The sequence below is a fragment of the Dermacentor variabilis genome, chromosome 8, assembly GCF_050947875.1.
Source record: "Dermacentor variabilis isolate Ectoservices chromosome 8, ASM5094787v1, whole genome shotgun sequence".
Taxonomy (NCBI): domain Eukaryota; kingdom Metazoa; phylum Arthropoda; class Arachnida; order Ixodida; family Ixodidae; genus Dermacentor; species Dermacentor variabilis.
The window spans coordinates 76535401-76551527 of NC_134575.1; the positions used below are offsets into that span (position 1 = coordinate 76535401).

At 46.1% G+C, this 16127-nt stretch overlaps 1 protein-coding gene across 1 annotated transcript; it reads right to left on the bottom strand.

Annotated features, from left to right (window-relative positions):
• Window positions 1-203: 203 nt before the first annotated feature.
• On the bottom strand, window positions 204-6531 carry LOC142591119 (partner of xrn-2 protein 1-like). Its single transcript, XM_075703503.1, has 2 exons — window positions 6270-6531; window positions 204-628 (listed from the first exon to the last, which is right to left on the bottom strand). The coding sequence occupies exons 1-2, from the start codon at window positions 6369-6371 to the stop codon at window positions 464-466; spliced, it is 267 nt and encodes an 88-aa protein (XP_075559618.1). The 5' UTR covers window positions 6372-6531; the 3' UTR covers window positions 204-463.
• Window positions 6532-16127: the final 9596 nt, after the last annotated feature.

Consider the following 16127-nt stretch of genomic DNA (forward strand, 5'->3'; position numbering starts at 1 on the left):
ATAAGTGCACTAAAGCGAGGTATATATAGAGCGCGTTCTCCACGATAAGCAAGTGAATAAGGATTCTTTAGTGCGAGCTGGTCTGCACTGCCAACGGATACGAAATATTTTCGCCTTTGGGGTCCTCACTTGTGAACCACTAACTGCGGCGACGTGGGCGGTCTTTTCTATCTTTACGCATCTCTTCCAAAAGAAACGGTTGCTTTAATTTTGGCTCGTGCACTACCTTCAAAGGGGATCGTAAACAACGCGGATCTGATATAATCTTGCTGCAGGCTCGAGGCATTCGCATTAAATTTTTTCAGCCGCGGAGACACGATAGAAAGAGCCAGCCCTGTTTCCATTTCCACGCTGCGGAGCACTGGCTTGGGCGTACACCGTCATCCGAGTGGGGCATTCGCCACAGTGCAAAGCCACAGTGCGTATACCGCGGCTTCCTGTTGATGACGCTTGGCTTCGGTTGCTACGAAAACACGATTTTCCTGTTCTCGCGGTGCTTGGCCAGCAGCTCCGGAAGTCTCGTCGCGTTCTTGGACAGCTCGGCAACCTTGGAGCGCACTTCGAACGGGTAGGCGCAGCGCAGGCTCCGCATGTTGATGAACGCCTGCGACAGGCTCAGCAACCGGGCCTGCGGAGGAAAGGTGCACCGCTTGTTCGATGCGGCCACGTGTTACACATGTATTGCCGCATTCGTGGATGTGCTACACGTTAGAAGAAATAACCACAATTTATCACATATGTATTGCGGAATTGTCCAACGGCGGGCCCGACAATAAATGAGTGAAAATGATTTTCACAAGAGCGCGGTGACCTTTGCTTTATTGCCCAGCCTTTTCGGCCGGCGAACAGAACTTCGTCAGGAGTTACAGACAAGTAGCTTTTGACAAAAGTAATTACACACACACACACACACACACACACACACACACACACACACACACACACACACACACACACACACACACACACACACACACACACACACACACACACACACATACATACATACATACATACATACATACATACATACATACATACATACATACATACATACATACATACATACATACATACATGCACACACACACACACACACATATATATATATATATATATATATATATATATATATATATATATATATATATATATATATATATATATATATATATTAGAAATCGGCCATTGCAGATAACAACATTGCAGTGGATTTTTCCGAGGGGCGTACATTACTTGTACGAGAAATGCAAACGCATTTTTACCTTTTTAACAAAAATTCAATAATTATCTTTTTAATTACTTACTTTATTACACTTATGTCAGTTTATGAATCGCAGGCGGTAAGTTTGCAAGGTTTATACACGTCGAATGGATTTGCAAAATAAAACCATTCTATTAATAAAAATACCGCAGCTCAAAACACAAATGCCAGCACTATACTCGAGAGCGATGCAAATGCTATGAGCTTGCGTTATCAATAGAATACATTTAACGGTCCCAAACGAGGAAAATGCGGCAGTACATGTGCCTCTCGGCCGCCAATGCATATGGCCGCTCATTAGCATAACTCGCGTGGTTTGTTGCGCCACAAATTCTGGCAGAAAATCTCGGTAATGGCTCTTCACTGTAACGTCAACCTATGTCAAATTGTCGTTTACGAAACGGTCCTTCCTGTCGCAATACTCGCGTAATCTTATTTCAACCAAGAAACAAGCTGACATGGCGGTAATCTTGGCGGCAACCACACATTCATGACGTAATGGACATGGCGCCAGCCACATATTCATGAAATTGTCGATGCATTGCACTGGTTGTGCAAGCTAGCGTTTACTTCCTTTTTAAAGCGCTGAAGTCACAATGTAGCTGCCGACGACCAGAAGAAAGTATTAGTCGGTAAAACTTGCAGCTCCCCGTCACGTCTCGTCATCTTGATGAAAACGCAAACTTGCACTTTGTAGAACTTCCGCTTCCCTACGCAAATTTTAGAGCCCGTCACCTTTCGACAGCGAATCAGAGAGTCAACTTGGCGGTTAATGGCGGCCGTGCAGCCGCCATGCGTGCCGAGAATTGGCAGGTACAGAATCACTTACTTGGGCTGGCAACAGTGTTCAAATAAGCATATGTGGCTACGACATCCAGGTTCACGACGGTTCTATCGCTTGGTGCTGTTGCTCATGATTCTCTTTTATGAAGTCGAAAGTTTTGTGGAAGCCGAAAGGGTCCTTGCTGTCGATCACCTAAATTAAATCCGTTTCAAGGATTTCGGCTAGAAACTCACAAAAATAGTTGCACTCTACGCGCAAACGACTGGCCTGACAACAGAGTCGCATCAGATTTTTTTAAAGACAAAAAACCTCTTGGACGAGCCCGAGGTTAGAAAAATGCTGGCTCTCCCACAATCTGGAGTAACTGTAAGCATGAAATGGCAACTGGCAAAGCAGATTGGTTGATGATACTAGCCACTATATTAAAATGGGTGTAGTGCATGTTCGCAACGGCACACCACTCCACACCACACCACATCGCACCACACCGCACCACGCCATACTGTGCACTGATCCATATGGACGCTGCCCAACCAAAGAAATAAAACCGGCCGAAGACGGCACGACAGGCAGCGAAAGAAGCCAGGGAGACAGAACGAACGGCCCAGCTTGAAGAAAATCTGGGCGCCACGCAGTGTGGCGCCCTCTCTCGAGGCGACTCGAAACCCGCGCCGCGGAACTCACGAACCGCTGGCGTTCAAAAGAGCAGAGGCAACCGTGTCTCAGTGCGAAAAGATGACAATGAAGTGTATGGTGCCCTGTATCCGCCTTTTGAACGTCACTGTTGGAAATCAAAAACAAAACTTCGGTGCACTAGAAGTTACAGCTTGAGTGATATTGTGAACAAACGTTAGAAAGAATTCGGGAGCAATATCTTTTGTAACTTGCTTGGGCAGTAACTAGCGTATTTAATGCGCTCATGTACAAAGGTCTAGAGGCGAGGGGTAGCATTTTATAAGTTCTGACTGGTTGCCCGGATGACCTCGTTTTGTTCTAGGAACAGTGGATCAACACCCGGACCAGATGGCTTACCAGTCGAATTTCACCGATCTTGCTGGGCAGAAGTAAGCGTTGGTTTAGTATCACTCCTTAACGGAATTCTTGCACGTGAAGGTATTCCTAAATCGTTTAATCGAGGCCGCGAGATACTCGTGCCAAAGCCCAGACTCCAACCTTGCAGAACCCTCATCCTGGAGTCCTATAACGTTGCTAACGCACACTATGATATTGTCACGTAGTGGTGATGGCAGTCGCAGGGGCGATTAAGACGGACAAAAGTTCGTCAACAGAAGACTGTTTATTGGGCTGACTTGTGCCCACAATGGACTGAATTACCCGGCGGCGGCGGCAAGGCAACCAGTGTGCTCGGCGGTCGTCGAACAGAATGCCCGCCGCTGTCGTCTGCGCTCAATTTAAAGCTGATAGCGAGCTTTCTAGATAAAGCGTGCAAAGTACTAGAACATTCTGGAACAATCTAGAATCAGCTCTGTCTGGATGCTATCAATCGGGATAAATCTGGGCGCGTCTTGCGTCGCAAACAAAGCGATAAAGCGGAGTGGCAGCAGATTTGAAGAATGAGCAAGCACTGCAAAGATTCGCGGCAATATTGACAACCCTTCTTGTAAATCCCATGAAGGTATTATTGCCGAAAATAGTGTACATCAAACATGTTCCGTGCCTGGTCGGAGTATGTTTTCGTCTCTATACGTAGCACGTGATATCATACAATACACAACTGCGCGTGAAGCTTCGGGAGTATTGGTAAGCTTGAACCAAGCCAAAACATTCGACCGCTTAGAACACATACTTGTTTGAGGTTTGAGGTTTGAGGTACAAGCTCTTCCCCGAAGAGCTTGTAGATATCATGCGGACGGTGCATTTGGGAACAACAGCTGAACTACTACTTAAGAGCACTTTGACACCTAGCTTTGATGTGACAAGGGGAGTGCGGCAGAGCTGTCCTTTGTCACCTATGTTGTTTCTGCTTGCGATTGACCCGTTGTTAAGGCGTTTTAGTGACAGCCCGCTCCTAAGAGGTCTTGCTGTACTGGGAACGGGTGCATAAAGGTATCAGCGTATGCGGATGACATCACTTTGTTCTTATGGAATGGGGACAGTCTCGTAGAGGTATTTCGTATCTATAATCAATATGCCTCAATGTCAGGAGTCATAATAGACATGTAAATAAACATATTGCTTGTTCCTCCCACCAAAGATCGTGGGTTCGAGTGTCTTAATTAACTATACCAGAATTACCTGTGCCTTAATTAACTTCGCCCTAATTAACACCGAAGGTCGCAGATCCGCCTCCCACCAAAGGTAGTGGGTTCGGCTCTCAACCTTCACGACGTCAATTGGAATCCAACTTAAAAATATGAGCTGTTCACCAATATCTCCAAGTGGGTTGGACTCTCGAAAAGTCATGGGCTCCAATGCTTTAACTAACTCTGCCGCAATTAACTGTATCTTAATTACCTTACCTTAATTTCGCTTCTCCTTCGCCTCCTTCTCCTTCGCCTTGGCTTCACACTTTCTTATTAAGAAATCGATGGCCTAATTCGCCCTAATTAACAGCAAATGTCGAGAGTTGGACTCCCAGCGAAGGTCATGCGCCTTAATTAAATTGTCATTGATTAGCACCACAGGCAGTGGGTTCGACTCCCGCCAAATGTCGAGGGTTCGATTCCCTACAAATTTTGGTGCAATAACATCGGACATCGTTATTTTTAATCCTACGAGCCGTCAAAGGCGTTCGCCTTACAAACAACGTACTAAACGATGTCTATCAAAACGCGTATCAGTGAGTCAGGTGTGCCCGCGCTGGGCGCGCATCTCATTTAGGTGCAAACCGTCATTCCTCGCGAGGCGCTTCGAAGAGAAGGCGCGCCGGCGCAGGGATTCGCGCACCTGCAAACGTGCGTGTACACCGACGCCTTTAGGCGTCGGTGTTCACCCGTGGTTTCTCCATTTTTCCGACGTGATCGACTTCATGTTTGCACAAGGGACACAGCACGGACAGGCAGTTTCGAAGATGTTCACATTTGCTCATTTGATCCTCGAACTGTGGTTCGCAATGTAGTGAGAGCATGCTTATGCTTCTCTTTTTACTGGAGAACTTTTTGAGATGCTGAATATGGCGAGGTGCTGACTACACATGAGGTATCTTTACTCAAGTTAATAAATTGTACGGACGCGTTGAAATGCTATGGAGGGATAAAAGAGCAACTGCTACAATCTTCAGGTTACACACACAGTGCCTGGGACCACGATTTGTCGTGTGCAGCAGATTGCGCGGTTTGCAAGGTACCGCATATAAATCTGCTATTTAACACCAAAACCATCCACCTTGTCTATCGAATGCTATTACTAGGCTCTGGGGCGAAAAAATTATAAACAATATTACGCAACTAGTGGCATTTCGTGCCCGTGATATGTGAAATAATGCGAGAACAATTGTTTGTGGGCCAAAATAAGGTGTAAAAGGGCGCACGAAATACTGCTCTGTGCAGCCGCCCTCACAAATTAGAAGACACGAGGATTCTAGTAAATCCGAACAAAAGCGTGCGTCCATTCGGCTTCGATTCACACTGTACTGGTACTGACTATCACTGTGTGCATGCTGACGCATCACCGAGGCAACGCGGAAGCTATTTCCGATCGGCACGCAAGACAAGCACAGCTACACAAGTACAGGCGTTGCTTAAGCTTCCTGAAAAGCTCCGACAAAAACTTTGCACAAAGCCTGAAGAGAGCACTATCAATTATGCACCAACAGAGAGATCGGTAGCGATGGCTAGGTGCGTCTTCAATTTTTCACCGCAAATGGCATGGGCAACAGCAACAATTAAACGGCAAGAAGCAGTAGTGCCAAAGAAGCCCCTTCGCGCGTTATAACGGGTTTTGCAGTGAAATGTGCGAGCGCAGCGCCTCGGGTCACTAGCAGACGATAGAAAATTACGACACCCAGAACTGTAGCGTCCCTACTGGACAGATCATGGCAGAGTGAACAGGGACGTTGTCACTTCACTCCGCAGACAGATGGCGACGTTGTTCAACCGTACACGATATTAAGTACGCGTCTCGGAGTTTACAGCAGCCAATTGTTCAAGAGGCGTTGCCTTCAAAGCATTCATATTTGCGCTCTCCCGTTCCTGCATATGCGTAGCTTTCATCCGGTGTACTTTCGTGCGGCCATTTAAACCTGCGAAAAATTATTCTCACCTCCTCAACCAGGCCGTCATTGGCCGTGATGAACTCTCTGCGAAGCTCCCAGTGGTAATCGCTCTCCCACGGCAGGCGGTAGGCGTCGATGGGCAGAAGCATTTTTTTTTACTGGGTCTTTTATTTTGCTGCTGACGCTACAGAGCCACGGACCCTAACAGCGGCCCGATCTGCTCTTGACGCCTTCAAGGTGCGGCTGCGGTCCGGGTGGCCCGTGCAGTGGCTGTCAGAAGTGATGATGATGGTCTTTGGCCATGGCTCGTATCCACTGTAGAGTACATGGCAGGAATGGAAAAATACACGTAACATGAAAGAAGCGTACTCCAAAGTAAAAGAAAGAAAAAAGAAGTAAACGAGAAGAAAACGTTCAGATTCAAACGCACGTACAGCAAAAAAAGGAAAACACAGATTCAGGAACTTCAGGAGCCAAAAATGAACACGTTCCTTTCTGAGGCAAGGAAACAGAGACTTAATAACAGTATGCTGGGTTGCTCGGATGAAGCGGCGGTCTATGTTAATGAGCATCTATCTCAGTTTGACGAGCAGTTGTTAGGTGGCGCCACTGCACGTAAGAAATTAGTGTCATGGAAATGTGCCTGGATTATAGGGGGTAAGTTTATCGCACGTCAAAGTGAACTGACTGACGCTCTGAGGATCACTGATCATGGTGATCTGGAAAAATGACTAGGTGAGGTCCGTTTCCTAAGATGGACTGTCGCACCGCCATGGGGGGAACCGCGAGCCAACTTGTGCTGGCTATAATGTTGAAGGTTTGAGAACGAAGCTCGGCTCTCTAGAGAAAAGGCTCAGTGCCATTCACTTTGATGCTCGAAGTATCAAACACAAGGGTGACCACCTGAACTTGTTTTTTTTTTTGCGTCCATAAAGCATAAATTAGATTTTTTTTTGGTGTTTACAGAAACATGGCTAACATCCCATGAGGATCATTCCCACTTTGACAATTATACTTATAATGGATTTTTAAGGGTTCACTGCAAGGCTGGTGGTCTCGCTCTGTATGTAAATAAAATTGTACAAACATTCTGTAATAGATGAATTTTACGTAATAGATTCTAATGTGGAATCCACTACTGTATCTACACGAAATGTAGTGGTCGTTGCAATATACAGACCTCCCACCGGTAGCAAACGCCAAATCTTCGACTTCCTAGAAAATTTACTTGTGTATCTGACTTCTACCGGATACGTATTTATTGTTATGTGCGACATAAATATTAAATTAGTGTTGAACGATTCATGTGCAACGCAATTCAATAATATCGTTGCATCCTTTGCCTGCTGGAATTGCATATCTTTACTCACAAAGGTAACTGTTCAAACAAGTAGTCTACTAGACGTATGTATTACAAATCTGGTGTCTAATAACATTCTCTCTGGTGTCCTGTCCCATGACATCAGCGATCATTTGCCAGTCTTTCGGTTTGTAAGTTTTGTAGAGTAAGTACTACGGAGAGATAGCATCAATGTCTAGTTGCACACATGCTTTTGCATTTAGCCATATTTAGCTCTATGTGCGACCACGTGCCATGCGCGACACAACTCTGTAACGTTGTCTAGATCATTCTGAAGTACCTAATGCCACATCAGAATAGTTAGTTATCTTCTCGTGAATGACACAGTCTTATGCAAAGAAAGAATTTCGAGAGAGAGAAAGCTCTTTATTGAAAATGCAGAATGTTTAGCCAGCGTATCTTCGCCAGCAAATTCGAGAAGAAAGCTTATTAGGAAAGTCGTTAATATAAATGAGAAATAGCAGGGCGCGAAGGACAAGGACTGAACTTTTGAGGTACGCCAGAACCTACTCGAGTTGGAGGAAAGACAAAACCGTCAGCTGTAACATGCTGTACATGGCAGGAAAGAAATTTATGGATCCGATCAAGTACTTGCGACTCAATATTTAACGCACTTAGTTTATCTAACAGCAATGAGTGATTACCTTTATCAAAAGTCTAGGAAATATCTAAAAAATATGATCCACAATACAGCAAGAGTCAATTTACACATATAAGTAGTTTGTGATAGTGATAAGTTGACTTTCGCACAATAAAAACTTGCGGAAGTCATGTTACGATGTAGGGAAACAATTGCTATCTTCCAGAAAATTGACAAGATCTGTAAAAACGAAATGTTCGAAAACTTTAGATGGAACTGACGTGAAGGAAATTGGTAGAGCGTTTAACGGTTTACTTCTTTGTACTGATTTGAAAATTGGCGCAATTTTACTTTTTTTCTACTCTTCGGGTACATAACTTCAATTGTAAGATAGCGAAAAAAGAGACTGTAGAATAATTGAGCACCACTTTTGCGTTTTTTAGGAAATTCGTGCTAATCTGATCTTCCCTACTAACTTAGCTTTAGTTTGTCTATCAGTGCTGCGATTCCTGCCAAGCCAAAAGCTATCGGATCAGTGAGAAAGTAGGTGAATTGTGGAAGGTTAGGTATGTGACAAGGTGTTGCAGATGAAAATATTGGAACGAAAATATCATTCAATAGAGAGGCAGTGAGAGGTGCCGGCACCTAATCGCCATATGGATAGGAGAGAGCCGACTTGTAGCCATTGTTGTTTTTTACCGCATTCTAAAATGTTTTCGGGTTAACTTTCAGCATGTTTGGAAGTGTAGTGTTCGAAAATGAAAATTTGCTACATTTCAATGTGGAAGAGTATGTTGAAGCGACTGTATTGTAAGATAACCAGTAATAAATTCTTTGAGAGATCTTTGCTCTTCTAAGAGGAGGAGGAAATAACTTCAATGTGTGTGCTGTGAGCTGTTGGGGATGGCCAAAGCCCTCCTCTCCCCCCCCCCCCCCACAAGCTCACAGCACCACGCTGCCAGGAGTTCGTGGGTCCTGGCAGCATCATCGACCCGCTGGACGGCCCACAGTTGATCCTCGAGGGCGGGGCCACCCAGCGCAGCCTCCCAGCACATGCGAACAGTTTACGGCAGCCGTAATCGATAGCGAGAAACAGTGCAAGACATGCGCGACGATACGCACCACAAGTAACGAGACAGCGAACGAATTCTCCCTGCAGGGGGTCAAGATTGCAAAAGAACGATATATATATATATATATATATATATATATATATATATATATATATATATATATATATATATATATATATATATATATCAAACGAACAAATGCAACTAATGTGAATCCGCAGCCACTCTGGAGCACAAGTAATGGGAATTCCGAGGGATATGTAACAATTACGAGAACGCGGCCTCTTATTTTCGAGAAAAAGAAAGCGCTTCTTTTTTGTTAGCAAGTTGGTGTATGTACCTATTGCGCGAAGGTGCATTATTATTCGAGGATATTCGTCGAATAAGTAGTCAATTAGGAATTGCGTTTAAAACTGTCGTCTTAAACATATTCTAATTTCTCTCAACTGATTGCTGATCACTCCAGGGTCGTCATTTTATCTTCGTCATGCTGCCGTCACTACATCGTCGTCACAGAGTCGTCGTCATTCGATCATTGTCATGTGACTCATCATGCTATCATCGTCATTGCGTCGTCTTCACACAGTCGTATTCATACATTGTGGTCATACCATCATCGTGATGCCACCATCCTTACACCATCGTCATTATTCCAGCATCGTCATTCTATTGTCGTCATGGCATCGTCGTCACGCCCTCATCGTAATTTCAACATAGTTATCGCATTGTTATCGCGCCTTCGTTGTCATTCCTTCTTCGACAGTTATTCACTGTTATTCAATCATCGTCATGCCATTTTGTCGTTCCGCGGTCATTGTATCGTAGTAATTCCACAGACGTCATCATATTGTAATTATACCGCGGTCGTCGTGCCATTGTTGTCGTTCCACCGTCGTCATTCTATTGTAGTCATTCCGGTGTCATCATACCATCGTCGTCATACCGTCATCGTTATTCCATATTAGTCTTTTCATAGTCGTCATCGCTACGTTGTCGTCGTCGTCGTCATACATTCAGAGCCCCAAGCGATTTGTCGGGCACGAGAATGGTAACCAAAAGGCCTAGCACTCACCTCGGGTAAGGCTTAAACATTTGCGTCACGCGCTTGCAATCGCTCTCTGGTTTAAAAATATTCCGAAAAAGCGACTGCGGGAACAATTAGTGATTAGACAGTTTTAGTTGGGCTGGGCGTCCGCAACAGCTCTGCGTACGCAACAAACAAGCGGAGTCGACAGTGCGCATGCGCAGTACGCAGGAGCACGCACGGTATTTTACGTGCGCCCGCAGCTTTTCGAAAGCTGCGATAACGTACACTGCGGGCTCTGCTGGCTTTGCGGGACATTCTCTCTCGCATGTTCTCGCTTTTATACGAGAGCGCGGTTTTCGATATCTCGCGTGTCTATGAGAGCGCAGTTTTCGATATGGCTCCGGCCAAAGTATGTCGCGCGATTTCTTGTGGTGGCACTATTAAAATTTAGCCCAGCAGTTTACCTGGATATGCTGTCGTACGTGCGAAACGCGAACCCTTTCCGCGACCAGAGGGAATGGACACATAGAGCAGCAAAAATTCAGGTTTTAACAAACCAGCCATTCACAAGACCGACAGTGCGCGAGCACACCTACCTGTTGCTCGGACGGTTCATCACAAAAGACCGTGTAGCCCTCCGCAGGTGAGTGTCGGCTAACTGCGCGAAATATGTTCTTTAAAGTAGTTAATGCGCGTTCTTTGGTGCCTCTTTTTAGGTCGGTGACGGAGGAGGACTACAGTCAGCGCGAGGCACTCTTGCAAGAAATACTCAACCTAGCCCGGGAAAGAAGAGTGAAGATTTGGGCTCCTCGAAGGGCCGACGCGGCGAGCGCCTGTCAAGCTAGCAAGAGCCCACCTTCGTAACGGCGCAAATACAACGGCAGCACGAAATTCGGCGGCGCTTGCTAGGTATGCCGCGGCCGAGCTGCACTTTGCGAGGAACACTGTTGACGGCACCTGTGAGTGCATCCGCAAATGTGCCTGTCGGCAACCTGCCTAGCTGTTACGCTGCACCACAGTAAATTTTGCTTGCGACTTTTCATTATGCTGCGGTGCTCGGCGTGCTACGCAAATATCGCGGTATCAATTCCTTTCACACAATTTTATTTCTCGTGTCACTGTATATGCTAATGCCAATGCGGAAGCCGCCGCCACGCAGCTTTTTGAAGAAATTCTGAATAAGGAAGACGCCTGAAGCGACGATCCTGAGGACATCACCGCAACTTTGAGTGTGGACGAACAGACTCCCGTAATCGCTGAGCAGCCTCCGACCTCCTTCGCTGGCCCCAGCAGAGCTGCTTCGTCCAACCAAGCAGGAGACACAGGGACTGAGACTGGCCAGCTTCAGGCGACCCCTACCACGTCCCACCCTGCTGCACGAAATGCGCCACGTGGTATGTGCTTTTCAATACGTGCATGCGCCCCTTGATGTAATGAAGTACTGTCTTCTTAATTTGCATCTAAAATGACAATGGAGTTTGCGGTTGTTTTCTCAAGTTCGCAGTTCTTAACACTCCTTTATGTGCCTCCCAGCTGTGGTACTGCATTCCAATTTTCTGTGAACGTTTCTTTTACTTTCTTTTTTTTACGCCACAGCTAGGAGGCGCAGTGAGGATGATGCATATCATGAATTGCTTGAAAAAATAATTCGGAACGAATTGCTCATTAAACAAAAGGACTTTGCCCTCAAGTCGAGGCGTCCAGCACTCGAAGAGGACAGGCTGGCCTGGGAAAAGAGCGGACTTTTAATGAAAGTCGCCCAGTTGACTTGCATGATGACACAAGGGCGACAGCTAGCCGAACAGTGGGCCGAAGAGCGGAGGTTACGAGCCGAGGAACAAGAGCGGGAGAGGAAGGAAAGAGCTGAAGAACGTGCACTTGCCGCAGGCGTGTGCGATCCAGTCAGCCGAACCAAAGAGCTTTTACAGTGTACTGCAGTTTCTTCGCTTTTAAAAAAATTCACTGACGATTGAGTTACTCCCTAATGCGACATTTGAGCGCAGGCGTCTACGTGTTTTTATTTCCCAATATATTGGCTGGCGCGGACAATCGACTCATGCAGCACGTTGCAAACGGAGTTAAGTGTGGCGCGACTGCCTCCCTTGTCGGGAGATCGCGAGAGGAAGCGCGTGGGTGATGCGTGGGCGCGATTCGCAGCCGTCGCCGCAGACAACCTCCGCTCATGCAGTGCTTTGTTTCCGCGCAGACGACGGGCGCTACTCTGGCGCCATCTCGTCGCCATCGTCGCCGCCAATCCCCTCGTGCGTGGCACTACGCTTTTCTTCTCACGCTTTCGCCATACCCTTCTCCTCCGCTTTCCTCCTCGCGTTCTCTTCGCTATCGCCACTTTTTTCATCCGCCGCTGCAATCCGCATTCGCTGTTATCTTTCACTGTGCTCGTTCGCTCGGTTACGAGGTACGACGCCGATGGTCGCCACAGGAACGTGCGCCTAAGAGCTGCTAAATAGTGTGCCGCTGCTAGAGTAGTACATAATAAGAAATTATCTGTGCTCAATAAAGCTCATCTTCTTCAACACTTATAACCTCAGGTATAAGCATCGTGAAAGTCTAGCGACATATTGCGCACTATTCTTTCAGACTTGATGAAACCCTTCGAATTGAGCTTCCGCGTTGCACCGTAACCCTTAACGCGACCTTGAGCCTGTCTACTCCCAGGAAGCGGAACTATCCAGACCACTAGAAATCGTTAAAGCCTTCCCTTCGTGCAAGAGATGAGCGGGAGCGAGGGCGAATCTCTTGCGTGACTTTTACAGGAACACTTTCAAGTGTTTGAACAATTGTAGATAAGCATAAAGGTCGTTTCTAGTACCGTTGGACGCTAGCGAAGCTTTTGCAGGATGCCGACATTTTATTTCGCAGCCGTAATAGTGCTACTTTTTTCCTGAGAGATTGGAAGCCTGCGTGTTGGCAACACTAGCGCAACTTCAACGCTGGTATTGTCTTGCGTTCCAGCTTGATATTTTGTTTGTGCTTAGTTATCCGCAATAGAAAGTTATCTGCTCCTTTTATGCATTGAGATCCCAAGACTCATGGTCACAAATTATGGCCTGTTTCTCCACCGCTCATATCCTAATATCTAATATCCACATCCTCAAATTCAAGTTTATGTGCCACGGGTGAAATGCTTCTTTACACCCTTGTATCAGTATTGTGCCTGAGCGTTCGGTCAAGACATTAGGAAGACATCCTCATAGGCTGGCCGCTGGCGATTATTCGTGTGCCAAGGTGCTAAGACCAGGTGGGAAAGGGAAACATGTTTATAGTTGGCACGGTCCTCGGGCACGAAGACATCAGTTAAAGATAAGAAATAGACGCTCGTGTGACTGGGAAATACGTCAGTGGGCACCACCCGGTATGCGCAAGCTAGCTACCACTACAGCTTAACCACAAGGACGTTATAGTAAAATTAGAGCTACGCGCAGCATTGGTGCGGTGAAATACGGGGTATTGGGGGCGTACTCCCTTCACCGACCACCACATCAAGGAAAAAAAAAGACGGAGTGGCTTGAAATAGAGTGGCTTTGCTTAGGAAAAACACAGTTCCCTTCAAGATAACATCCACCGTTGTCAGTCCACTTCTCCAACTCTTCTCCCATTGTTCCAAAGAACTCTAGAACTCCTCAAGCTAGATGCTTTTGAGTGGCACCTGCGAAGCTATCTTTACCTTGAGTAGACTAAGAAATGTTCGTTTATTATAGTTTTAAAAAAATAACAAAAGAAAGGGAGCTTGGCTCGAAGAAAAGAGTGGGTGTGAAACGCCCGCTCATCTTCCAGCGGGTAATTGCAGCGCCACAACTTAGCTGTTGTGTTGGGTGCCGTCGGGATGGAGAAACCAATCACCCACATTCCATTATTTGGCGCGTTTCTCTGACAGATTATTTCTGAATAGCCTCAATACTTGCAAGTAAAATTGCTGGTGGACATTCTGTCGAGCAGGAACAAGCTCAAGCCGCTAAATTCCACAAATGAACGAATAAAATAAAATAAAAAAATCCATCGTTATTATACGAGCGCTTCTGCCGCACCTCTTTTTCTGTCTTAGTGACGAACACACTTTGAATTGGCTCAACACATTTTGGCTTCAAGGTTACACTGATAGCACTAGCTTTCATCGCTCGCGGAGGCATTCTAAATTAGGTTTGGATCAATTTTGAGGTGAGATTCACAATCCTTGCACCAAATAATATTTGCTGTTTGCTTTGATTTTGTGTTCCAAGAAACCAGGTGGAAGCAAACTTCGCGACGTTGCGTCTCAAGCCTAATGAGACAATTAAATCTCCTCAGAAGAGCTCAAACTCCTTTCAGCAGATTCTGAAATCTTGTCAATTCTGCTGCGGCCACTCAATAATATTTTGTTAGAACTTTTATCGTTAGTAGAACTGGTTGAAGGTGTGGCGAGACGAGTAGGGTCTTCAACGCTTATTTTATTTCTTGGAACCAACCACAGCATTAAAAAGCCTTGTGTATGGCTCAGAGAGTCTCATGCAAGTGCCGTTGTAAGCATTGCAAGTCGTTCTGTTGTCGTTGAGAGGAAAGAGAACCTGATAAAGATTCACTTTCCGTAAAAAACAGCGCTCACGATTTTTCTAAATAACAATGGACGTTGCGTGACAGCAGATGGGACAACTGTCACCCCTAATTCATAAACCATTCTACGGTGGCGTTAGTTTGGCTACTTTTTACCTAAGTATCCCGCTGCATGCGCCTAGAGGCAGAACAGCGTAATGCGTTTACTACGCAGATTGATTGATTGAAAGCCCTCATTGAAAACAAAGAGAGAGGTGAAGCAGCCGCAGCATGAAGGCGGTCCGTCTTCCTCTGCTTCCTTCTTGCTTGCAGCAGAAGGGGGGGGGGAGGAGCTTCCACGTGGCAATTTTCATTTTGCCATAAAGCCGTACCGACAAGCTCAGGTCCTATTGCACTAATAGTACTGGTAGCCGCTGTTATGACTCTGGCAGAAAAAAGGCAGCAGCGTTGAACATCTTACTAAACATTGCAAAACTTCACAAATAACACGAAAAGATAAAAGGGACACGAAGGCAAGCGTTGAATTTCAACTAGCTTTTATTTTTCAAAACGGCACATGTTTATGCGCCGGCACAGCGCTTAGGAGCCGGTATTCGGGCCACAAATGAGGTCGTTACCAAGACTAGGGAGTCACCTGCTCTCGTCTGTAGCACCATCTGCTACATCGACAGCATGCGTCGTGTCGGGTGCACGTCCCAAGACGGACCGCTCCCTTTTATGGCGCTCACTTACGCGCAACCGAGTTGAAACTCGTACAACTTTAGTCAATTGTTTCAATTTACGTAAACGCTTAATCCTTCATCAAAATAATCATCATCATCGCCGTCGTCGTCATTATGACCGTCAGGCTATTTGATGTCTATCACAGGACAAATGCCTTTCTCAGTGAACAAAACTTACCCGCCTGGCGTCAGCTAATTCCAGTATACTAATGCAAATTTCCTCATATCCTTACAGCAGCGAATAGCCTCGTGTCACCCGCCGTGGCGATTTAGTGGCTGTGGCATCACACTGTTGAACTTGAGGTACCACCTTCTATCCTTGCAGCGGCGATAGCACTTTGATGGGGGACGCAGAAGCGCCAATGTACTTTTATTTAGGTGCACGTAGAAGAAACCCCGGCGGTCAAAGGTTAATCGAGAGTCCCTCGTTACAGTGTGTCTCATGATCATATCGTGGTTATGGCACCTGTTGCCCCAGAAATTATTTTTCAGAGTGTAGCTTCGTTTGGGAACCCTCCCGGATTTTCTTGGCCGCGGCTGCTGGCTGGGTGGGTGCTGCCGCCGTTGCCTTGCCAAATAGCTCGCAACTTGGCTC

What these genes read in the sequence shown, in the direction of transcription:
- LOC142591119 (XM_075703503.1), bottom strand. Translation starts at nt 6,371, where the DNA reads ATGCTTCTGCCCATCGACGCCTACCGCCTGCCGTGGGAGAGCGATTAC. An exon ending in ATGACGGCCTGGTTGAGGAG is followed by an intron (nt 629 to 6,269) that starts GTGAGAATAATT and finishes TTTCCTCCGCAG; the next exon opens with GCCCGGTTGCTGAGCCTGTC.